General features: G+C 53.5%; 1 protein-coding gene across 1 annotated transcript in view; it reads right to left on the minus strand.

The window, feature by feature from the left end:
• Positions 1 to 24,202, minus strand: part of SH3BP4 (SH3 domain binding protein 4) — a 37,340-nt gene that overhangs the window by 3,593 nt on the left and 9,545 nt on the right. The window contains exons 2-3 of the mRNA XM_049773632.1: positions 5,472 to 5,698; positions 1,751 to 4,074 (exon numbers count right to left, since the gene is read on the minus strand). Coding sequence (XP_049629589.1) covers positions 1,751 to 4,074; positions 5,472 to 5,586 — 2,439 coding nt within the window. The 5' untranslated portion in view covers positions 5,587 to 5,698. The remainder of the gene's footprint in view (positions 1 to 1,750; positions 4,075 to 5,471; positions 5,699 to 24,202) is intronic.

The raw sequence follows: 24,202 nt of genomic DNA on the forward strand, positions 1-24,202 counted from the left end.
GCAATAGCACAGTGGGTAGGATGTTTGCCTTGCATGCTGTAGACCCAGGCTCAATCTCCAGCATCCCAGTAGGATGCCTGAATGCCACTGGTTGTAGTCCAAACCCTCCATGTCCCCCCCAAAGAATTGTGATCCCTGCTACACAGGGAACATAACTCAACTTTGAGCAAAGAAGAACCCTGAGCCTTTTGCTATAATGTGGCTGGAACAGTGGTGCTGGTGGTGAGTGAAGTGAGTCAGAAGGAAAAAAACAAACACCAGTTGGTTTCTGGTTGGCATGGAACAGACAAAGCAAGGAAATGGTATGTCCCTTGGACTGTTAGCAGAACTGGGAACTGAGGTGCTACTGGGGGGTGGAGGTGGTGACGTGGGATGGGTCTTGCATGGGGGCTACATGGCACATATGAAGCTGTAGAATTGTACAAGTGTGGGAAAATCTCAAACCAATAAACGCTGTTCCTGTGTGCGTCAGAATCAGGACTAAAAGGGTGGGAGGGGCCGATCACAGCCAGCTAAGGCCACAGGAAACTGGATCAGCCCCGTGACACCCGATTCAGGGAAATAAAACACCTGGTTTCCAGCAACAACTACCTCGGGGCTTTCTCTGTCCCTGGGGTTGCTGGACTTCTGGATAGGAGGAGAGAACGAAGAGAGCAGAGCAGACATGCTGCAGAACCAGTCCCCCCTTTTCCAGGGGGGGCCATCTGGTCTCCAAGGACAAGTACTATTTCCTCATCCTCTCCGGTCAGGAGAAGGTTCCCTTACACCCCACCCTCATACCAAGGACGCCACAGAGCATGATACCTAGGAGGAAATCCCCTAAGTAGGAGTCCCCTGAGCTCTGAAAGAGGGAGATGAAGGACTGGAAGTCCCTTCATTGCAGTGAGGCTTCAAGAGTTTATGTTTCCTGTGGGCCTCAGAGAAAATGGGGACCCTAGGAGGGGAGAGATCCTAGTTCTGAGGTCTCAAACAAGCCTTCCAGGTCTTATACAGCAGGATCTGAAGTCCCTGATGAGCCACACCTGGGCCAGGGGAAGAAAGCTCTAGGGCCTAGAGTCTAGGCTATCCCTCACAACAAACTGGGTGGTCCTGACAGCACTCTCAACCTCTTATACCCTGCAAACCCCTAGCCAGAAAGCCTATCTGTCCACTTCCTGGGCACTGTTTCATGCTCAGGGCCTCGGTGGGTGCTAAGGCCCTTGGGAGTAACCCAAGTTCCTCTATAGCAGACTCCCCACTAGGAGGCTTCTCCCATTTTGGTGGTCGCCCTGTGTGTGCTGTCTCCATGACACCTCACAGGGTGCAGGGGGAGCCTAAGCCAAACATGAGACCTTCGAGGAACAGATGCAGGCAGGCTAGGCAGAAGAACAATGTGAAACCAGGTGGGAGGCAAGCACTGAAGTCAGACTCTGCCCCCAGGGGATCCCCTGGAGTCCCTCAGGGGCCATGGGCCTCGTCTTCCCATGGAGGGGCTTCCAACATGCATTATACCAGCCCCTATTGCCCATACTTAGATACAGGAGGAACAGGAAACACATGGGGAGCATCAAACACCCCCAATCTGTCAAAAGTGCTCCCCAGAATCTCAGGCTCAGAGAGTCGAGCAACTCTGATGGCATTTTGGGGCATTGCCAAAAGAGAAAAATAAAGGCAGTTGGGGGTATAGACCTCAGGTGCTTGCTGCCCCCTCAAGCCCCCGTGGTGGCTCTAGGGCAGTCTGGGGGGTTCCGCCAGCACTGGCAACACTCACCATCATGAGTTCCTTCTGGAAGGACTTGCGTTCCTTGCTCTCGGCGTTGTTACAGTCCTCCTTCAGCTTTTCCAGCACCGACGCAACTCGCTCGGGCTCGCTGTCCAGCTCGGCACGGCAGAAGGCGGTGAGTGGCAGGTGGCTGTAGCCCAGAGCGTCGGCAAAGGCCCGCCAACTGCCCACGTTTTCCATGAGCAGTGTGCGCACCGAAGCATAGATGTAGGTGAGGAACTTACACGGCCGCAGGATCTGCTCGAGCAGCATCGACGTGCTGAGTTCGGGCCCCGGCAGCAGAGAGGGCCGGGCCCGGCCCAGCAGCAGCACATTCTTGGCATGTACCAGCCCCACACGGCCCTGGTGGTAGGCGATGTACCACTCCTTGGTCCAGAGCTGGCCCCGCAGCCGGATCTTCTCCTCGCTGAGCAACGCCACCACCTCGCCCTTGCGGTACTCCAGCAGGTAATGGCTCTTGCTCTGCCGGACCACGGTCTTGAGCAGCTTCCCGAACTTGAGGCTGCCCACGGGCCGGTCCTGGAAAGTAGGGTATTTTGTAGTGGCAGCAAAGGGTGATAGGATGATCTTGCCCACCTCGTTCTTCTTGAGGAAGCGCCGAGGCCCAGCGGGCTTGACAGCGCTCTTGGGTGGCGGTGGTGGTGTCCTCACGCAGAACTGGGCCAGCACGGCCTGGTGCTCGTCCTTGATCTGCACACAGAGCGTAAAGTCAGCCAACTCGGTTGTGCCTCGGCACGCGATGGGGAAGAGGAGGCGGCTCGCCTTGCCCAGCTTCAGCTGGAAGCCACGCACCACGCGGGCTGGTGCAGCGCCTGCCTGTACCTCGTAGCTGCTTACGCTGGGGAAGACACACACCTGCAGGTCCTGTGGCCTCGCCAGCGGGAACTGGTGCTTCCCCCAGAGCTGCAGGGCGACGGGGGCCGGGCCAGGCACCTGCCGTGCTACCTCGCTCACCAGCAGCGTCTTGGGGGCACAGTCATGCCCAAACAGTGTCACCACGGTCTTGAAGGATGGATGAATGTGCTTAGGGCCGTACACCCCCACAGTCACCTTCTTGTGGATAAAGTCCCAGACGGTGGCGGGGTACAGAATGTCAGGGCCATGTGCCACCAGGGCCAGGTACATGCAAGGCTCCAGGTTGTCCAGCTGCACCTGCACCGTGTCCCCTTGACTATAGCTCAGAGGTGCCGGCACATAGGGTCCCTCCTTGGCATCGCTGCGCAGACACTGCAGGCCCACAGTGCTCTGGCTGAATGCATCAGCCTTGACCTCAGCGGATACCTTCACCTCTAGCACCAGGCCCGTCCTCACCTCCAGCGTGCTCACCTTCAGCTCCACCACAGGACTCACACTGCTGCAGCGGTCGCTGTTGAGTTCCAACGGGGGGTCAGGGAGGGCCCGCAGGGACACCTGCTGTGTCTCCCCAGGGCCCACATGGCCCTCGGGCACGTGCAGGCTGATCCCCGTGTCAGGGAGCCGCACAGCACCCCCAGCACTGCCCAGCTTGCATACCACGCTGGTTTCCATGGCCTGTGTCTGGCCCCAGCCGGGATTCTGGCCCAGCAAGTCCAGGTCGTGGCAGGAGCGGGCGAGCTTGCGGTGGCTGAGCCAGGCGGCCCGAAAGTCCTCGCGGCTCTGGAACTGCTCAGGTGCCGGGGACTGGAGGCCCGATGAGAAACCCGAGGTAGTGGGGGCATCTGACCTGGCCTGCAGCACCGACAGCTCCGACAGGCTGTAGGAACGTTTGCTACGGAAGAAGGGGTTGTCCCGCCTGGCAGCGGGCGGCTCTGGGGCTCCAAGGCAGGCAGCGAGCTCAGCAGAAGGGGCGGTGGTGGAGTCGAAGAGCAGGAGATCCACAGCATTAGGGGGCTCTGGTGCACTGGACGGGGCAGGGGTGGGGGCAGCTGGCCCGTGGCCATTTAGAAAGGGGTTTGTCTGTACCCCATTCCAGAAGGGATTGTTGCTGGTGGGCCGGCGGGGCGCCCGCTCTTCAGGCCAGCCCCCCAGCAGGTCCAGCTCACGGGCTGCCTCATCTGGGCTGTCGGCTACGGGCTCGATCACGCCGCTGTCACTGAGCGTGGAGAGGCGGCAGTCGAGGGGCTGCACGTGGGATGCGGGGATGTAGCCCATCTCGGTGGTGTTGTGTGCGTACCACCACTCGCCGCCTGACGCGTCCAGCACGTACAGGTGGTCTCCCCGAGAGAACTTGAGCGTGGTGAAGTTGGTGGGGCAGTGGTCCCGGATGGCCACCACCTCCTTGGCGCTGCCAAACGGCGTGGGGCTGTCGGTGAGCAAGGCACTGGGGGAAGGCACTAGGGACAGAAAGAGGGACAAGAGGTGAGGGCTGGGGGAAGATGTAGGGGGCCAAAAGGAGTGGGGAGAGGGGTGAGGAAGGCCTTGGGGCACAGGAAGGAGTGAGGAATGAGGGTTGAAGGAGGCACAGGGCCCTAGGAAGTATGAGGGTTGGGAGGCTCTGTAGGACTCTGGGCAGGTGGGCGTGGGATGTGACACATTGATGCTTCCATCAATGACCCATTTCCAAGGTATTGATCACTAGGAGGTGAAGCTCAAGCACTTTTTAGGGAGCTCTGGTGTTTGGGGCAGAGGAGGAGCTGCATGCAGACGCGTCTGCTCATAGGAGGTCCAAGGATCAGGTCGGGCCCCCAAACAGGCCTGAAACCCCTTGTGTGAACATGGCAAGGGGCACAGCAGTGCTGGGATCTGGGAACACCTCCCTGGTGGGCCTTGCTTCTGGGAAACTTCATTAGACAGAGATCTCTGAGCTAGCCAAGCATGGGAAGGAGGGAAATTGGCAGGCTGGGGTCAACAGGGGTCAGGGGTCAGAGAAGAGCATCTTTCACGAGGCTTCTGATTCCTCCTCTCCTTGTGTCCCGCTGGGGCCCATCCTCAGAGTGGGGGAAATTCTGAGGCATCAGAAATCAGAGATCAGACCAATAGAGATGGTGAAGGGGACGGCAATAATCATGGAGATGTAGATTGTGATTAGGTAGTGCTGATGGTGGCAATGATGATTGTGAGGGAGACAGTCATTGTGATTCATGATACTGTCATGGACCATGACAGTGATAATGGGTGGTAGTGAAAGTGATGACGGTGATAGAGTAATTTTGATGTAGTGGTTAGTGGTAACTGTGACAGTAATGATGGTGCTAAAGATACTAATTGTGTTGTAACAGCACTGGTGATGGTGACAATGAAGATGGTGAGATTAACTGTGATGGAGAGACAATGATGGTTATGGTGATGGTGTGAGTGCTAGAGATGGTGTCAGCGATGGCAATAGGGATGGTGATGGGAATAAGGTGATGATAGTAAAGGTGATGTGACAGTAACAGTAGTGATGAGAACAACGACAAGGGAGAAGGCAGCACATGCACCAGATCAATTCACAGGGGACACTAGATGTCCAGTGAGATCAGGGAAGTGTCCATGATGAAGTACCCCTAGTCTGACCTCAGTGCTCTAGAATTTTCATTTTATGCAGGTGTCAGAGAACCACAAACACAACCAGTAATGCAGGGGCTGCTCTATTCCTGGGCCACAGCCATTATGGAGACCTACACATTGAGTGTGACAGGGACACCACCGTGCTCTGGGTTCTGAAAAGACCTGGATCTTTGACAGGAAGGACAGCATCAAGCAGGCTGCTGAGATCTGGCCATGGTCCTAGAAGCCTCCCGTCACTCACCTTTGACATCATCGAAGCTGCTCTCGAACCCTTCGCTCACGTCGATCAGGGCCCCCTCGGACTTGCACCGGGGGAGCCCGTTGGCGTTGGCCGCGCGGATCCGCTGAGCGGCCATCACGTCAGGCTTGGTCAGCCACTCTAAGGCTGCATATCTGTCTGAAGCTCACTCAGGCGACCACTGTCACTGCGGTCCATGCTGCCGTGCCCTGTGGTGCCCTGGCTTCCTCCTGCAGAGGGTGAGGAGAATGGCACTGAGCACAATGACTGTGCGGCCCCTTGAGCCACAGAGAGCAGCACCTAGACCCCATCCCTGTACAAAGGTCTCCCCCATCCCACACACAGTGCCCGTGCTTCCTGGCCTGCTCTAGCACCTGATGCAGCAGGATTGGCCCTGTCCACACAGGGCAGGATTTCTATTTGTCTGCACTCACAGAAGTGTACAAAGGCCCCTTTGTTCACATGGTGAGTGAGGTACCAATGGCTAGTCTTATCTGCAGCCCAACCTGGCCCACTCCCAGGGCCTGCCAGCTGCATGGGTGAGGAGAGACCTCTGTGGCCTGCCAGGCTGTGCTCTGGAAGGCACCTACCCCAACTCCTTTTCCTATGCTCCATGTCTTTGCACACCAGAGATCAACAGACTCAATCTTGTGTTGTGCCCCTTCCCTCCCAACCCAGCACCAGCACCCTATACACTATCATTCAATCACCCAACCTTGGTTCTTATAGGTCAAGCCCCTTACTGCACATGTCTTCACATACATACATACATAGTACATACACAGCCCTGTGAACACACACACACAGGCATACACACACCTTTAATCCTGATGCGAACTTAGGAAGGCAGGTGATTAATGTTTCCTGCTCAGATATTTCTCATTTTTTTAAACCATTTTTTTTTGTTGTTGTTTTATTTTGGAGCTACACCTGGTGATGCTCAGGGGTTTTCTCCTAGCTCTGCACTCAAAATCACTCTCACTCCTGGTGGTACTCAGGGGACCATATGGGGGGCTGGGAATCGAACCCAGGTCTGTCACATGGAAGGCAATTACTATACTATCTCTCTGGCCCTATTTTTCATTTCTTCTCACTCTGATGGGATGACTGCTATGTTGTTTGCTTTGTTAACATTTACTGATCCCTCAGGCCCTCCCTGGCATGTCACTATAACCATCATCATTGTCATAGTCACTACCACTGTCACAGCATTATCAGTATCTTCAGCCCTACTCACTACTACTGCTCCATCCTGTGTCCAGGAATTACTAATGGAGAGATCTCAGACAACATATAATCACACACTAGCCATCACACAACCACACACCACATATCATAAAACTATACACCAAGCACAAAACCTCAAATCAACCAAACACATTGCAACCAACCACATCAACCACACACCAACCATAACCAACAACCTATCAACCACACGAGTCACACATCAACCATACAACCACACATCAACCACAGCCATCAGTGACACACCAATCACATGTGAATCAGATATCAACCTCGCATCAACTAGATATCAATGACACCACATATACCAACCTCACAACTGCACATCATGCATCAACCACAACTACACACCGATCAATGACATCCCACCAACCATACATCCAAGTACATTCAATGTACATACAACATATGTACAAGCAATCATACATCAATGATATCTACCGCACACCACCATATCCCATCACACTTATCAAGCACATCACACAACCATCCATCCATTATGTACCAACCACACATCAGTATTAGGGGAACCCAGAGGCACACCCTAACACCATACTCTTAGGTACTCCTCCAGGAAGACTTGACAGCAACTGAAGACTTAGTCATAGCACTGTTACAGAGAAGTAAAGAAGGGAGTACCTGCAGGGGTGAGACCCCCCCTCACACACACAAAGAAATCCAATATCAGGCTCAGGGTTTCTATTTCCATAAAGTATGTAGCCACTGCAACACATTTTCTAATCCCTACCAGAATGAGAAAGAGACCCACATAATACGGCATGGTCCGAGAAGAGCCACATTCAGCAAAATCACAGCTGCACTCCACATTGATTGCAACCTGTTGACTCAATAGAGAAAGGCGTAGGTGCAGCCATCTGACCTGTCAAGGAGCTGAGTGTGAGGATAACTGGGTTCCTCATCTTGATTTCCTCATTTTCTAGTCTTGGCAACAAAGCAAAAAAATTTCATAAAGCCCCTCACAAGCCAATTCCATCAGGTTCTCATAAAATCCTTTTTTGAACAAGGATGGACATGAGCCCAGCCTGAGGTTAGATTCTGGGCCCCTGTCAAACCCCCACTGAGTGCCTGTACCTGTAAAGGTCAACCCCAGGTGTGTGTATGCTTGCCTGTGTGTATCCCAGGTTAAGCTTTGTAGGCTTAGCTGCAGATGGAAAGATGTAATGAGAAAGTGTTTCCCGCCATCCCCAGAAGCATCAAAGTCCTGACGATATTGTGAATTATAACAAGAAATGAATCTGGCCTCTGCCCTCCTTGCAGACTCCCCAGAGCCGAGGTATGTGCCAAGCAGACCTCAGCTGGTGCCTGGCAGGTGTGAGTGAGGTGATGCTTGAATTTCCCCACACAGATGTTTGTGGGCACATCACAACCACAGGATTAGAGGGCCAGAACTTCAGGGTTCCAAGATGGGAGTTGGGGAGGGCTTCTCCCTGACCTGCCTACCCTGATTCTGAAGTCATTCTTTTTTTTTTTTTTTTTTTTTTTTTTTTGTGGTTTTTGGGTCACACCCGGCAGTGCTCAGGGGTTATTCCTGGCTCCAGGCTCAGAAATTGCTCCTGGCAGGCACGGGGGACCATATGGGATGCCGGGATTCGAACCGATGACCTCCTGCATGAAAGGCAAACGCTTTACCCCCATGCTATCTCTCCGGCCCCCTGAAGTCATTCTTTTGGGGGAAGCAGACCCCAGAGATGGCTGCAGTCCTGATATCTGCAGCAAACTGAGGGAACTCATGGGAGTAGGGCCAGACCATCCAGGCTGAGCATTTCTCAGGTGGATATAGCAGCCCAAGGAGACCCCTTGGGGGCTGAGCCCAACACAGGCAGGAACCATCTGATCCCAGAGGGTCCGCATACTTTGCCTGGCCTCTCCCCCTCATTCTTCAACCTCTCTCCTCTCACCTCTCTCAGGCTCCAGAGCTGCAGGGCCTCTATGGCCTCAATCTCCAAACACCATCTGGTCCCCCACCCCCACTTCTGGAACATTCTTTCCTTGGACCCTTGGAGACACATTTTTGAACCATGAGTCACTGGCCTCAAGTGGGGTGCAGATATCCCTGCTGAGGTATCCCAGAGCTTTGGGGGAAGATTCTGAGTCACACAAGTGTTTTGAAGAAGATTTAGGGCATCCCTAGATAACGGAACATGAGAAACACTCAGGCTGGCAGATCCATTGTCGAAGGAATGTGCCCCCCTTCTCCCTATTTTCCTGTGTGCCTCCCACATAGGTGGGGTACAGGATGAACAGCTCAGCTCACTTCAGGTCACTCACAGCTAGCCCCCAACTGGACCCAGTTGTTCACATCTCAGAGTCAGGCACTAGTCAGAGACCTTGGGGAATCCACTCTGAATCTTATCAGGCAGCAGTGAAACAGAAGCAGCCTGGGGTGCAAAAAGCTGCTCACAGAAAGTTCTAGAATTCAGGCCCATGGCCTTGCTTTTCTGTTTTTCTTATGGTTCTGGGAGAGGCACAGAGAGTGGGTTTGGAGGTGCCTCCCTTCACTTCCTGCTGAGTACCTGAGCCTGAGGACTAATGATGGGGAGAAGAAGGGAGGTCCTAAGGTCAGGTGGTCCATTGTGGCTAGTTCCCCCAGTACACCAAGGGATACTCTTGCTAAGACAGAGTGTCAGAGGGCATTGAGGGTTTGGGAATGAGAATGCGCAAAGGCCAGGTCTCCTGGGTCCATGCAACTTCCGGCCGGCGGACAGCAAGCTGGGCAGACAAAGGGATGTGCAGCTCTGGGGACCCCACAGCTGTCCTTACACCCTCTGTAGCAGCCTCACAGGTCCCTGGCCTGGCTGGGCTGTACCATTCTGAATGCTGGTGGGAGGCGAAAACCACAAGGTTCTATCCCCCTTCATCCCACTGCTTTGTCTCTGGAGCTTTTGTAGCACAGCTGAAGCCTTACAGTGAATGAGATGCAGGGTTGGGGAGATGCCTAAGTGTCTCTCCCTAAATCTAGGAAGATTTGGCACCTGCAACCCCACCCCCAGCCCCAGCACCTCTTTGAGAGAGGATGAACAGGCACAGTTCCAAGGGGAAAGAGAAGGAAAAGGGGGAACTGAGTTGACAGTCACCTAAGTTAAGGAGATGCAAATCAAAACAACACAGATATCATTGCATGACAGTGAAAATGTCAGAGTCTGGAGATCTAGTGTGGGCTGTGGTGAGGGTCCCTCATCCACGGTTGAAGGCAATGTTGTCAGGGTTAGCCTGGATAAGAAGCAATATGGAGACAGATCCAGAAATATAGGATGAGAATGTCTATATTACACTGTGATACCACTTCTTGGCATCTACATCCCATACAGGAAAAATAGGAATATGAAAGGGCATATGCGCATCTATGTTCTTTGCCATACTTGGTACAATAGTCAAGATACAGAAGCAACCCAAATGCCCAGCTACAGATGATTAGGTCAAGAAGCAGTGGTACAGGGGCAGAGAAGTAGCACAGTAGGGAGTGAGTTTGTCTTGCATGTGGCTGGCCTGGGTTCCATTCCTGAATGGAGAGCCAGGTATAACTCCTGAACTCTGCAGGGTGTAGCCCCCAAACAAACAAGAACAACAACAAAATAAATTGTGGTGTGCACATACAATGGAATGCAGCCTTTAAAAAGTAAAAACTCCTGCACAACAAAGAATTATGCTGAGTGAAGTCAGTGAGGAGGAGGAGACAGATACAGAATAATTTTTCTTCTAAGCATGATATAAAGGTATGCAGTAAGGTAGCAACAAGGGCCAAAGGAAACAGAATGGGAGAAATGAGCCTCACAACTGAGTTTGAGGGTGTGGTAGGGAGAGGCACTGGAGGTCCTTTGGGGAGGGAGGGTATACTAGTGATAGAGTGTTAGGATTACATATACAGGGAATCATTAACACTACTATAATTGAAGTTTGGTGGCTAATAGTACAGTAAATCATGAGATCACAATTAAAATATTTTTGGTTTTGAGGCCACACCCAATGCTCAGGGGTCACTCCTGGCTCTGTGCTCAGAAGTCGCTCCTGGCAGACTCTGGGGACCATATGCAATGCTGGGGAACAAACCCGGGTCCATCCCAGGTCTGCCGCATGCAAGGCGAATGCCTTACGATTGTGCTATCACTTCAGCCCATCAATTAATTTTTAATAGTTATGAGAAAACATAAAGCTAGAGGCACTGTGGACCTGGGGGTGAATGGTGAGAGGTTGCAGGCAGAAGGCCCCACAGTGATAACTCCCATCTATGGTGCGACACTTGAAATTCACTGCCAGAACCGTGATGGTGCATACGGGACTCTAACAGGTGGCTGACCTTAGACCCTTGTTCAAACCCTCACAGTGTTTTGGACCCCTGAGCACTGCCAGAGCCACTCCTGAGCACAGAATATGAACACCCCAGGGTTAAGCCTGAAAAAAAGAGAAAGAAAAAAATTCTCACTAGGACCAGATTCCCTGAGGACACCAGGCTGCATGTCTACAACATGGAAATGCTGGATGTGGAAGGATTAGATCAGGGGTCTCAAACTCAATTTACCTGGGGCCGCAGGAGGCAAAGTTGGGGTGATCCTTGAGTGCAAAGTCAGTAGTAAGCCTTGAACATTGGGGGGTGTGACCCAAACAACTAAAACAAACAAAAAAAAAGATTCCTCTAGGACAGGGCCACAAAATGTTGTAAGGAGGGCCGTTTGCGGCCCTCGGGACACAAGTTTGAGACCCCTGGATTAGATGATCTGTGGCTGGGACCCTTCTTCAGGTGTGACTCCCCTCTGACCTCATCTACAAGTGCCGAGGTGGGTGTGTAGAAGTAGGGACCCCTATTTCATTCAGGAGAAGCAAACCGTAAGGTGTGTCAGGAGCAGAGCGGGTCAGTCAAGACCTGACTGGAGAAAGGTTCACTGTGAGCTGGACCACAGATGCTCTGAGCAAGAGGAAAGTTGTGGGGGACAGCTACGAAGGTTGCGCCACTGTGCTCACCACTCTGTACTGCATGCACAAAGGTGCCAATAGCAAACATGATATAGACATGACAGGGAAGGCGAGGATGTGTCCTACCACACAGACTTGTGGTTTTCTCCCCAAAACGAGATCTTATTTTGGGAAAAGCATTGTTCCTCCTTACTGAACCACCACGTTTCCAGTCTGTCACCAGACTGATGGTCCCCAAGGGAAGCACACAGATGAGGTTGGTGGAGCTACATCAAAGGAGAAGTTCTGCAGTGGGTGAGGTGCATGGAGGAGGCTCTGGGGTGGCTGGCCCTCATCAGGCTGTCCCCCACCCTCACTCTCTAGCCCAGCTCCATTTGCAAAGTCTCCCACATGCAGCCTGCCCAGTGCCCCAAAGATGCCCCCACAAGTCTGCTCTCACAAGTCTTCTCCCAAAACACGAGACACACACTTGGCCTAGATGAGCTACCAGACCTCCAGCCCCAGAGCTGCTGGGCCCCCAAGGTCTTTCACCCTAAACTTTCAGCCAGACAGAACACGTGTGTTCTCTGGGGCAGGGACATTGCCAAATTTCTTTGTGACAGGGGTCCAGGTGGGGTATGGAGCCCCACTCCAGTCAGACATGTGCCCACAGTTGCTCGGATGCCTTGAGATGAGGCAAGAAGCAGGCTGCAGAAAGCCAGGCTGGGTAGGGGTGTGTGGGGCTTTGAACCCCAGATCCTTCCTCCCATCACCCTTGTCCACCCTAGGATGCTAATGTGGGGACCCTCACCCACAGCCCTGGAGTCAGGTTCTCAGAAAGCTCTGCTGGTCCCTTTCCATCTGCCCTGTCCAGGTATAAGTGATAAGGTTCCACTAGGGCTGCTGAGAAGACCCCTCATTACCTTGTCCTCTCACTCCCCCTACCATTTCCTAGTTCTTCTCTCATCGGCTACACCCTGGCTCCCCATGACCCTCAGATGCACACAGCTCATTTTAAACTGGTCTCCCAATCTCCAGTTGGGCCTTGTCCAGGGGAGACCCCACCCCGCTTATCTTATCTCCAGGAGGCTGTCTCCAAGTCTCCAAGCGCATTCCTGTGAGCCAGAGGGGGTTCCTGTGTTTGCTGCACAAAAATCCCGGGAATCTGAAGCTGGCTCTGGTTCCCTCTGGATCGAGTAGCTGGGCAGACAGTCAGGGGTACCTAAAGAGGCCCCAAAGACCACCTTAAGGCCCTAGCTCAGCAGCGCTGCTCCATCCCCTGCCTATGCTCCCTGTGCAGACTCTTGGGTCCTCCGTAGCAGCATTTCCTTGGCTCCTTCCCAACCTTGTTTCCTTCCTGCCCCCCCCCCCCATCCCCTTGTCCTGCAACTGGGCCCTAATCTGGCGCCCAAACTGACGGCCCTGGAATGTTCCTGGCTGGTTCAATGCACCAATGTTGGGTTGATTTATTTCCCTGGAGCCCCCTCCCCCATTCAAGCAGCCCCATCCACATGCCTAGGAATGCCACTGGGTATTGACTGAGCAAAGTCTAGGGCTACAGGGGGCGGGGTGGAGGGAGGGTGCCCACAATACAGCCAGCTAGGCTGGGGAGTGGGGTTTGCACATGTGGGGTACCCTAACTCCTCACAATTCCTGCCTCTCTCTGTCCCCCACAAACACAGCCAGGGTTAACATAGCTCTGATCTGGAAGATGGATGGGAGATGGGGGGGGGTTCACATATGCACCCAGGACTCATCAGACAACTCATCTCCTCCTTCTGCCTATTGGGGATCCTGAGCTGATTTAATTGCAGAAATTGAGGAGAGGCGTGGAGGGGGGGCAGAGTTAGGGGACACATGTTTAAGGGCTCTCGATAAAGGCACTTGGGTAAGAGGGCCTGGAGATAACCCAGGTTGCTAGAAAGAGAGGGAGAAGGAAGGTTGGGAAACACAGACGCCTGCCCTTCCCGCTCCTGACTGCATCCTGGGGTGTCAGCACAAGCACAAACTAGGGGTCCACATCCATTGCTTGGCCTGACTAGCACTGGAGGAACCAGCAGGGAGATGGGGACCAGGGCAAGAAATATCTGAAAAGCAACCCCCATCTCTCTGAGAAGTCCCCACATTCCCCTCTTTGTTGGGGTGCACCTGCGACTCTGTCTTATCCTAGAAGCTCCTGACAGGCACCAGGAAGTAAGTTTATGCCAGGGGTTGCTGTGTGGCTGAGAAGGCCACTAGCTCATGGAGAAAGGGGTTCACTGCACTCGCCATGCCCTCTAACTGAGGAAGGAGGGTTTCAGAGGATTCTGGAGAGTTCTGGAGCTTTGTCTTCTGGCACAAGCTCTGAAGGGTATAATCAGGGCTCAGGCCCAGAGGGAGCCCCAGGAACAAAGGTGGACTCTTCCCGCCTCTTCCCTTCCATTCATCTCAAATATGTGAAGTATTTCTCCATTCAGACAATGCTGCACTGCTCTAGCTTTTCTGTCTTCTAGACACTGGGAAGGCAGCTCGGCTCTGAGGACCACTTCGAGCTGCTGATCTGGGGAGTCAGTGTCCTGTGGGGGTCCAGAGCGGGGGGGGGGTACTCTGCAGTTAGCTTAGGAAACACCAGCAGGTCCCCACAGCAAGGTCAGACAGTCCCCCCCACCCCAACCTGGGGAGAAGGTGCAGGACCCAAGTTTCCACCCCCTGAACAGACTGGGCAGCCTCCAGCCCACCTGCCAGTCATCTGGGGCAACAGGGTAAGGGTGATACCATGAGGGTTGAGGGGATCAATACTTTATGAGGTGGGGGGGTGTTGATATCATTGGGGGGGCTCAATACCATGCAGATGGTAGTGCCTGATTATGCATTTAGCATCACTGTTGAACTTGAGAAAGTATAAAGAAACCCCACCCACCCTCAAATTCCCTACCCCCCCCCCCAGAAGAATCTGTCAAGGCGTCTATGTGAAGACTGTTGCCTTGCTTCATTGTACCCTCAGTTCCCTGCTGTCCTGGCCCTGAAAAGCTCATTCTGAGGCTTATTGTTACCCCAAACAGCAGCTGTGTGACTCGCCTGGAGCCAGAACTGACCCTGGTAGCCAGTGCCATGGGCAGGTGCACCCCAGGCTCAGGTACCTTCCTGGGTGCAGGCAGGTGAGCAAGGAAGGGGGCTGGGGCAGGGCCCTGGGGAAGTCTCTTTGTACCACATTCTCACCATTAGCAAGAAGCCCCCTCAGATACATCCACAAAGGTTCTGGGGTACCGGCGGTGGGATGAGGGACAGGTTCAGAACCAGACCCCATGTAGCTGTTATTTCTTATGAATCACTGAACTGGATCCTCATCAGGACATTGAGGTGCAGAGACAGAAGCAGTTGGGGGTTGCTGTCTCACAGGCAGAGAAAAACCTGGAGCTTCAGCAGTAAGACAGAGAAATCAGACATTTGTGTCTCCATGAAAGCCAAGAAGGTACCAAAGAAGGACCAAAGCAGCCAGAGACCCCATTTTTGTCCCAGTCAGTTTTGTGCACCCCACTATCCTTCCCCCAGAAACCCACCTGAGGGTATACCTGGTGTGACTAGCCCCCAGGACTCCCCCGACCTCCCAAAAATATATGCAGTATCTATGACACCAGGGGCTACTGGAACTGGCCGGGGTCCTAAAGGCACTTGCACTGGCCATGTGGGATCCTCAATTCCAAACCCCAAGGTGGGACCCTCATTGTATCATCAGAGGATCCCACCCACTCTCAGGCAGGCTCACAGATCTATGGCCAATCACAGCTCTGGCCCAGGAACCAGAAACCCCAACCTGTGCCAGGGTCAGGACAGGCCCTGGGAATGCAAGGAATGTGAGTGCTCAGAGGGCACTGTGGTCCAGGGTTGGGCTCAGAGAGCATGGTGTGGTGGAGTGGAGCTGGCTCCTGAACCTCAGGCATTCCTTCCTCCCTCAGCTCTGGATGGACAGACAAGAGATACCGGTGTTCCATCATCCTCGGACTAGGTAAGGGCTCCCAGGCACTCACATGTGACCCCAAGTCAGAACCACGTATTTGTGTCCAGGATGGCCCCCCTGATTATTTTCTTTCCCTGTGCTACTTAGAGACTCTGAGACACTTTGAATAGTCAGAGCACTTCAGGGGCTGGCCTAGCAAGATTACTGTGCCCCCAGGTCCTTTACTCCCTTCTCACCTGTCCCTTAGTCCCTGCTACAGTTCTCAGGACCCTTTGTCCCCTGTACCATTGGTCAATTCAGCTGTGGAAACTCAGGCTTGCGGCAGCACCATCATCCCCATGCACACAGACACTGCACAGCTGACATGTGTCTGGCTTCTGCAGCCTCCCAGGTGACAGGCCTGTTGCTAGCCTGGAGCGGAAGGACTCAGAGCAGCAAGGCCAGAGTGTGTTTGGGGAGGGTGGTTGGGAGTCAGAGCAGGAGCAGCCACTCCCGGGAGCCCTGCGTGTGCCTAGGGGATGCCACCGTCAAGTGGGCTGGGCACAGTTGTCTCCTCCCTGGCGCCCATAGTCGGCCAACTCCAGCCCAACTCCAGTCGACCCTGAGAGGTAAGAATCGCTTCCTTTGTACTAAGGCAGCAGGTCTGCCCCTGGGCTCTGGCCCTGCCCCCAGGCACTGGGGTGGAGAAAAACAGGTCGTGCCCTGTCTAGTTTCTGGGAGTGCAAGAACTGGAGGTGACAAAAGGGGATATTACCACAAATACCAGACAGTGCTGGGAAGGTGTTGGGCTAGGCCTGAGGGGTGGCTGAAACTTCTTTATCATTGAGTACTTCCACAGTGCGCACCACTGAAGGTAGATAAGGAAGAGAGATATCTGGGAAAGGCCAACAACTGTTTCTGCAAGCTTCTGGAAGATTCCAGAATTTCCTAGAAGCTTCTTCCTGAGGACTGGCTTTGCACACATCTGGACTATCTCACTGTATCAGCCTGCCCATACTGGCCACCATAGTCAGGCCCAGGACTTACAAACAGTGGCTACCAGTTCCTGTGGTCAGAAGAATCATCCCAGGATGTGGCGGTCTGTGCAGAGAATCAAGATATAGAAAAGGAAAGCATAACTCAGAGAGAGAGGCCGTCTTCCCTGGGGCTACACTTCCCTCAAAGCTACCCAGTGGTCACACCATTCTGTGACCACAGCAGAACAGTGAGTAAGGGAGGGCTGGCCTCTCCATCTTGACACTGGCTCTGGAGACCTTGCTGGGACAGCCATGCAGGGACTCTGATTCCTTCAAAGAACCCTATCAGCTTACAAGGTCCTGTGTCACAGTTGCTTTTGGGAAGCATACCCTGAGGGCCCCAAATGCTGTATTCCCAGAGGTGGTGTCAGTTGGGCCCTGGGATGTGATCTGGATGAACCACATCCATCATAGGGGGCTGTGAGGTGTACCCCACCTCTGCCAGCTGGTCACTCAGGATGTAGTCTGGGCACTAAGTTCCTACAAAGATGCGGTGACCTTCACCAAGGATGAGGTCCTTGCTCCTGACCCCAGCATAGGCCATGGGCAGCTGACTCCATGCTGGAGCTTTACAGGAACTGGAGAGCCCTGGTGGGTGGAGGGCAGGTCTAACATGAGACCAGTGCTGGTGGGTGCTCTCACAGGGAGGTACCGGTTTGTTATGTTCAAATGTTATCATGGGATAACGCTGGGAAGGGCATCTGTGGGGACACCAGGCAAGAGAAGTTGCACCCCAGGAAAGTCAAACTCCTCAAGGATGTTTGGGTGCCAGCACCCAGGAGGCACATTAGATATCTCTGCTTTCTTGGGAATTTCTAAGGGCTACTTCTGCCTGGAAGAAGATTCCAGGAGGCTGGTGCTGACCCGCTCTGACAGCTGTTTGGATCTCAGAAGCTGCGTTTGCAAAGGGACACAAGCTCTAGTATCACTGCCAGATGCACCAGCTCCAGGGTCTCGCTCAGTCCCTGAGATGAGGCCACTGAGATCACAGCCACACCTCCAGATCACAGCCATCCCCAGAATCATTGTCACCAACCAGATAACAGCCACCCCTGGGATCATGGTCACCCTCCAGAGCAAGCCACCCGCCAAAATCATAGCAATTCCAGGATCACGGTCACCCTCCAGATCATAGATACCCCCTAAAATCAGTCACCCAAGGATCAAGATCACATGCCAGATGACAGCCCTCCCCTCAAAAAAATCACAACTCCCTGGACACTGATCACCCCCCTCAAATCATAGCAACCCCTAGGATCTTAGTCACCTACCAGATGACAGTTACCTCCCCAAATTAGAGGTACTCTCAAGATCATGGTCACTAGATCATAGACACCTCCTAAAATTACAGTCAACCCTGGAATCAAGGTCATATTCCAGAACATTCACTTCCCCAAATCACAGCCACCCCCCCAAAAAAAATAACAGCCACTGCCAGGGTCACAGTCACCACTGGATGACAGCCCCCCCCCCCCAAATTACAACCACTTCCTGGATCATGGTCAGAGCTACCTCCCAGGGTCACGGTCACCCCCCAAAATCACAGCCACCCAAAGGATCATGGTCACCTTCCAGATGACAATCACTGCCCAGATGACATCCACCCTTAGCATCATAGTTACCCTCCCAAATGAGAGCCACCTCCAAGACCAGTCACCCACCAGATGATTATAGCCATCCCCAGAATCATGGTCATCCTGTAGATCACAGTCATCCTCCCAAATCACAGGTGGCCCCCGAGATCATAGCCTCCCCTGGAGATCACAACCACCCCACACACAGGGATTACAGTAGCTTCCCCAGCCCATTGCTCAATTCCTACCCTGCAGATGTACTCTAGAAGCTACGAGGGAGGTCCCAAGCATTGTCTAAGACCCCCAAATCTGTTTCTGCTAGGAAGAGTAAGTAATCCTGTGAAGAATGGCCTGGAAATGACTTGCTTCCACTCATCAGACACATTGAGACGCAACTCAATCCAGGCCACGCAAAGGGCGCCCTGACGGCCATGACATTTGTCCCTTAAAAATAGATCATCTCAGGGCTCAGAGCCAGTCTGGCACGAGCTCCTGCTGCAGTTCCTGTCTCCCACTGCACCGCACCAGGATCTAGGTGCATGGCTGAGATTGTTGTTCCCTAGACACTAGAACCCTGCCCCCACAACCCCAGCCCCAAAATACTGTGCTCTTGGCTTTAGTGCCAAGCCCCAGGACTCTGTGCTGCCTCCACACACTCCCAGCTTCTCAATTCAAGCTCAAAACTTGGAGGTTGAAATATGAGCTTCTCGGATCTAGCCCTGGGCAGTGAGATCCTCAAGGCCCTAGAGAAACTGCCCCTGATTTATTCCCTGGTACATTCATCATCGTATCTCAGCTGTTGCTCTCCTGATCACCGTGTTTGAACCTGTGCCCCTCCTGGTCACTTTTCCCACCTGGTGCCCCCCATTCTTCCATCTCGCCTCCAATACCCCCCCCTTGCAAGTCTGCTCCTACCTCCCTCAAGGCTGCTGATTCCCTTTGATGTCCTAGGTCAGGGGTTGGGGGGGGGCAGTGACAGCTGGTGCAGTCTGGGGACTGGCCTCCCTGCTGTTTCCCAGTGCCTGAAGCTCGCCAGGCCCCAGGGCCTCCCTGGAGCCTTCTGTGCCACTTGCCCTGGACAGTTACCTGCCATTCTGGACTGACCCTGCCTCTGCCACTCATAAAGGCTCTACCCCTGCCACCACACTTCACGTCCACACCCCCTCACTGCTGATCACTATCTCTCCAGTCTCCTGAAAGCACCTGTTCCAGGTGCAGTGGAGGTGGGCAGATGAGTTTTGGGGATAGAAGGGTTCACCAGCATGCCCTGTCCCCACCCCAGCTCAACAGCAGTTCTGCTGGAGGGACAAAAGCATATTCCCCTGGGGTGGGTGGGTGGGTGTTATTATTTCTGGCTGTTTGAGGTCACCAAGGCTCACTACTGAGGGGCTTACCCACAGTTCAGGCAGAGACTGGAAAGCACCCCCATCCACCCCCCCACCCCCACCCCCCCCCACCCCGCTCCTTCCACCTACCTTGAATCAGGACTCTGAAGCCTGAGTCCTTTGCAACTCCTCACTCAGCATCCTACCCCAAGCACCCCCAGCATCCTGCATCTCAACAGCCCCGCCCTCCAAAGCTGCAACGACCCGCCTCCAAACACACACAGGCAGGTGAGCTCATGGGTGAGCTCATGCTCCAGGGAGGGGACATACTAAGGACAGGTGATATCATCATCCCTAGGGCTTTTCCGACATCACACCTTGGTAAGTGGCATCTGAGCCCAGGGCTAGCTGGCTGTCCTCCCTGGAGCAGGCCATGTGGTAGGGTATCTGCTGAAACAGAGATGCCCCAAGTGTGGTAGTATGTGTCGCCTCACCCCTCTATGGTCCCCATTGGAGAGGCCCAGTAGCGTGATACCTGGACCTCAGTATAGAGCAGGGATAGGGGATATTCGGGGGGGCCCCAATTCTATCTGCATCTTGGACACACCAGAAGGAACTTTCCAGCTTGGCTCATTTACACTGGCATAGACAGATCAGGTGACTGATCTCTGACCCTCCCAATGCCCCTGCATCCAAGAGATTTCCAGCCTCAGGGCAGAAGGGGGCCTGCCAGGGAGGGTGAGGAGGTGTCTGGAGCATTAAGTTTCCTCCCCATGGGGGACAGCAGGTTCTATGTGGAGTCCCTAACCCAAGTCCATGTGTCTTCCATGCTGAAATTTCCAGACAGAGTGGAGAAATTGGACAAAGCTCGCCGTGGAAACAGGTGGGCCCACCCTGTGTCCAGATCCCCCATCCCAGCCCCCATATTTTCCAGAAGAATCCTTGTGCAAACAAACACAAGTCCAACTGCTGTTGAATGGCAGGAAATGGCCAAAGCTAATTTTAACTTTCTCGAGGAATGCAGCAGGGCCCCAGGACCTCAGGCAGCCTCCTAGTCCCTGAACCCTGATTCCTTCTGGGGTGAGGGGTAGGGCTACTCTAGAATGACCTTATGCTTTTCTGTGTAGAGACCAACAGAAAAGAGGAGGGGACTTAATGACTCAGGTGAGTCCTGGGTCAGAGACCATCTCCTCATTTCCTGGCAGGAATAGAAACCATATTTCTGTGGGGGCCCCCAAGTAGGGTTCAAAATGTGCCTGTTTCAGGGCTGAGGGCCATGTGGGCAGGGAGGCACTCTGCCAAGGAAAGGTATTTATTTATTTCTGTTTCTTCTGGTATTTGAGTCACACCCATGGCACTCCAGGGCTACTACGCCCCACAAGTTTCTGGGGGAGGAGTTATATACCTCTGGTGGTGCTGGGTACTGGGAATTCAAACCCGAGGCTCAACTCCCCACATCACATCTTTCTGCTACCACTACATTGGGCCCCTTTTTTTTTTCTTAAAGAAATTCCTATGATTTGGTCTGCAAAAAAAATGGACAGAAACTGCAATAAGGGAGTTCCCTGAGAGGCTGCCTCTGGGGAACAGGAGCTTTTGGTGGACAACAGGAAAAGCAAGGCAGTGTCCACAGTCCCTCCAGGAAAGCTCATGCTTGTGACAAAGGGGCAGAAGTAGGGGCAGTCAGTCTCTTCCCCAGGACTGACCCCTGGTCTGAGAGGGGCCAGCTCAGTCTAGACAGTGGCTCCAGAGGGCAGAGCTCAGCAGGCTGCACACAGCAGACCTCAAGAACAGTAGGGGGATCCACAAACAGGGTTCCCTGCAGAGGAGACCCATGCCAGCCCCTCAAGCCTCACAACACAGATGCTGCTCCTCTAGCAGCCCATGTGAAGGCAGAGCCAGGGCTAGTCTGCTTCTGTGCATGAGGGTGGCACTCCGGTGGATGTGGGAGGGCCTAGGGCCCCCCCCCCAAACCATACATTCCGTCTAGAGCTGCTTGCCTCAGAGCTAGCTTGAGCAGCTCGTGTGCCGGAACCTGAGTCCTAGGCTAGCACTCCTTTAGCAGGCGGCCAATGAGGGGATAGTGAGCATAGGATGTGATCATGGTGTTGAGGGGGCACATGCAGGGGACAGAGGGTCGAGGCCAGCACTGGGTAAATGCATGACACCATTTCTACATTTGCTTGGGGCCACTGCCAGTTAAACCATAAATACATGTTGAATGGACTCGAAACTCAGGCCAGGGAAGTCCTTAAAATGCTAATTAAACACACTGTGGGGAAGGAATTGGGGACATAAAGAAACACAAAGTTAGGGGTTCCCTCCATTACTAGCCTGAGGCACAGGCTGGCTGTATTAGTGATATTTTATTACCCCTAATATTGCTGTGTGTCACTGACATCTAACTCAGGGTTTAGGGAGTCACATAGTTTGGCTCCAGTCACCTCAGACCAGATGCCCAGCCATGATAAGAGCTTGGAAAGATTCCGGGGTTCACTTTGCTCCTGGTGCAGAGAATCACACCAGCTCTAACCTCACAACCCATTCCAACTCCCAGCACAGCCCAATCTGCAAACTGATTTCAGTATCTCCAACTCAATGGGGAAGCTCCTCCAGGACGAATGGTGATGTTCAGGTCTCCCCTGTGCTTTCCTGCTTTGTCCGGGTAATTAAAAGTACAGCGTATAAACACTGCAGAGCCTAACTCCCTGGATAATGGAGAGGTCTAAGGTCAAGGCAATGGAGAAGCCTAAGGTAAAGGGCAATGGAGAAGTTAGGCTCTGCCAGAGTCGGCTCTCCTCCTGTGCTAGGGCCTTTGTCCCTCTGGGGAGATCGGACACAAGCACCCTGGCTTTTTGGGCGTTGGGAGGCACCCAGACCACATCCTGTTTGGCTTCTCATTCAATCCTGCCAGTAACACAAACAAAAGCACTTTCTATGCAGCTCCAGGTGAGACCTGTCACTGGTGCAGGAAGGAGCTGGGCCAGTGGCAGTTACACTGCTCAGGGAGCTGAAAAGTCCCTACGCAGCAGCCAGATCAGCCATGGGGCACAGGAGAGGGTTTGGGGTCTGCCAAGGTGCTGTGAGCAGCAGGAGAGGCTCGCTGATTGGAGTTCAAGCAGAGAAGCAACGGGGCAAGAGAAATAGGCCCCAACCCACTGGGGCCACAAAGCTAGGGCCAACTGAAGCCAAAGATGAATTCGGGCAGCATGGAGGCTGCTGAGGGCAGGGACAGGTTTGAGTCACCAGTGTCTTCTCCAAGGTCTCGGGCCTGATGTGGCCACTACAGCAGGAGATAACGCTGATATAGCAGCATGTAATAAATAACCCCGACAGAAAATGCAGGGAGGGATATACAGACACAGGAACAAATGGCAGTCTGATATGGGAGTAGGATATTCTGATACAGTGGCAGATAATGAATGAAACAGACAGCATGGGTTAGTCTGATACCGCTGAAGGTAATATCCTGAGCAGTGGGCAATAATCTGATGCAAAGCATAAGGAGGGTTTAAACAAAAACCAACACACCCTGTCTCAGGAGCTGGTCTAGACACCAGTTCACTCTGGCAGGGGACTTGCAGAAAGGGCTGGGAGAGCCCTTCAGGATGAGGTGCTGGTCATGCTCAGGATTCTTTCTTTGGGGGGGTGTGGGTGACATGATTCTATTTTCTATATATTTGTTTTGTTTTGTTTTAGTGGGTTATCACACCCAGCAATACTGAGGCATTAATCCTTGCTTTGTGCTCAGGGGTCATTCCTAGTAGTAGTCAAGGAATCATATGGGGTACCAGGAACAGAACATGGATTGGCTGCATGCAAGGCATGTGCTTTTGCCGCTGTTCTGTTACTCTGGTCCCCACACATGCTTCTGCTGCAAGAGACATTAGGTAAATGACCAGGTGAAGACTTTTCCCCTCAAGCTGGGAAAAGCAAGGATACTGAGGTACCAAAGGTGTGGGGCTAGCACAGGAGACTGGGTGGTTGGGGAGATGGTGGGTCCCCAAGTTCTCCAGAACAAAGCACACATCAACCATAGCAGCAGAAGTGCCAGATCCTGAAGCTGTGTTTCCCATAGTGTGGGGGAACCCCTGGGGAGATCCAGGGTCACATCCTTGCACCAAAGATTAAACTTCAATCCACCCACCTTGCACCGAGATGGGGTGGGGCAGCTATAGGCACTCCCAGACACCCCTGCTCTGGTTCCGACTGATGAACTGAAACTCTTGCTCATGACTAGCTAGCAGCCAGGTAGACGAGGTCTCTAGCAGGTCCAGAGCAGCTTTGACGGCACGCCTGGAGCACCCACAGAAAACCTGCAACACCTACGGCACACCTGGAGCACACTCACCTACCCAGTGCCCCCCAAGCCCTGGGCTGTCCCCCAATTTCTAGCCTGCTTATTCCTGCTGGTGCGGTCTTGGGAAGCCTGTGACTTGTCACCTTCTTGGGCATTCTGATACCTATTCATTGGGGGCCCACCTGGAGCAGAGGCCAAGGGTGTCACCCTAGACTGTCTGGCACTCCATGGGCTCAGAGCAGATGGGGGAGAGAAGGTGGAGGGAGAAGACTAGGCCTGGGACCCCCCAGAATGAGCAAAGGGCCCCCAAGAATGACCAAAAGACAGAGGCTTGATCAGAGGGGCCTCTCTCCTAGACCCTCCCAATAACCAGCAGGGCAAATATCATCTTCCCGCCTTTGGGCTTTGCCAGGGCCCCAAAAGAGCACA

This window comes from Suncus etruscus, chromosome 5, assembly GCF_024139225.1.
Source record: "Suncus etruscus isolate mSunEtr1 chromosome 5, mSunEtr1.pri.cur, whole genome shotgun sequence".
Lineage (NCBI taxonomy): Eukaryota > Metazoa > Chordata > Mammalia > Eulipotyphla > Soricidae > Suncus > Suncus etruscus.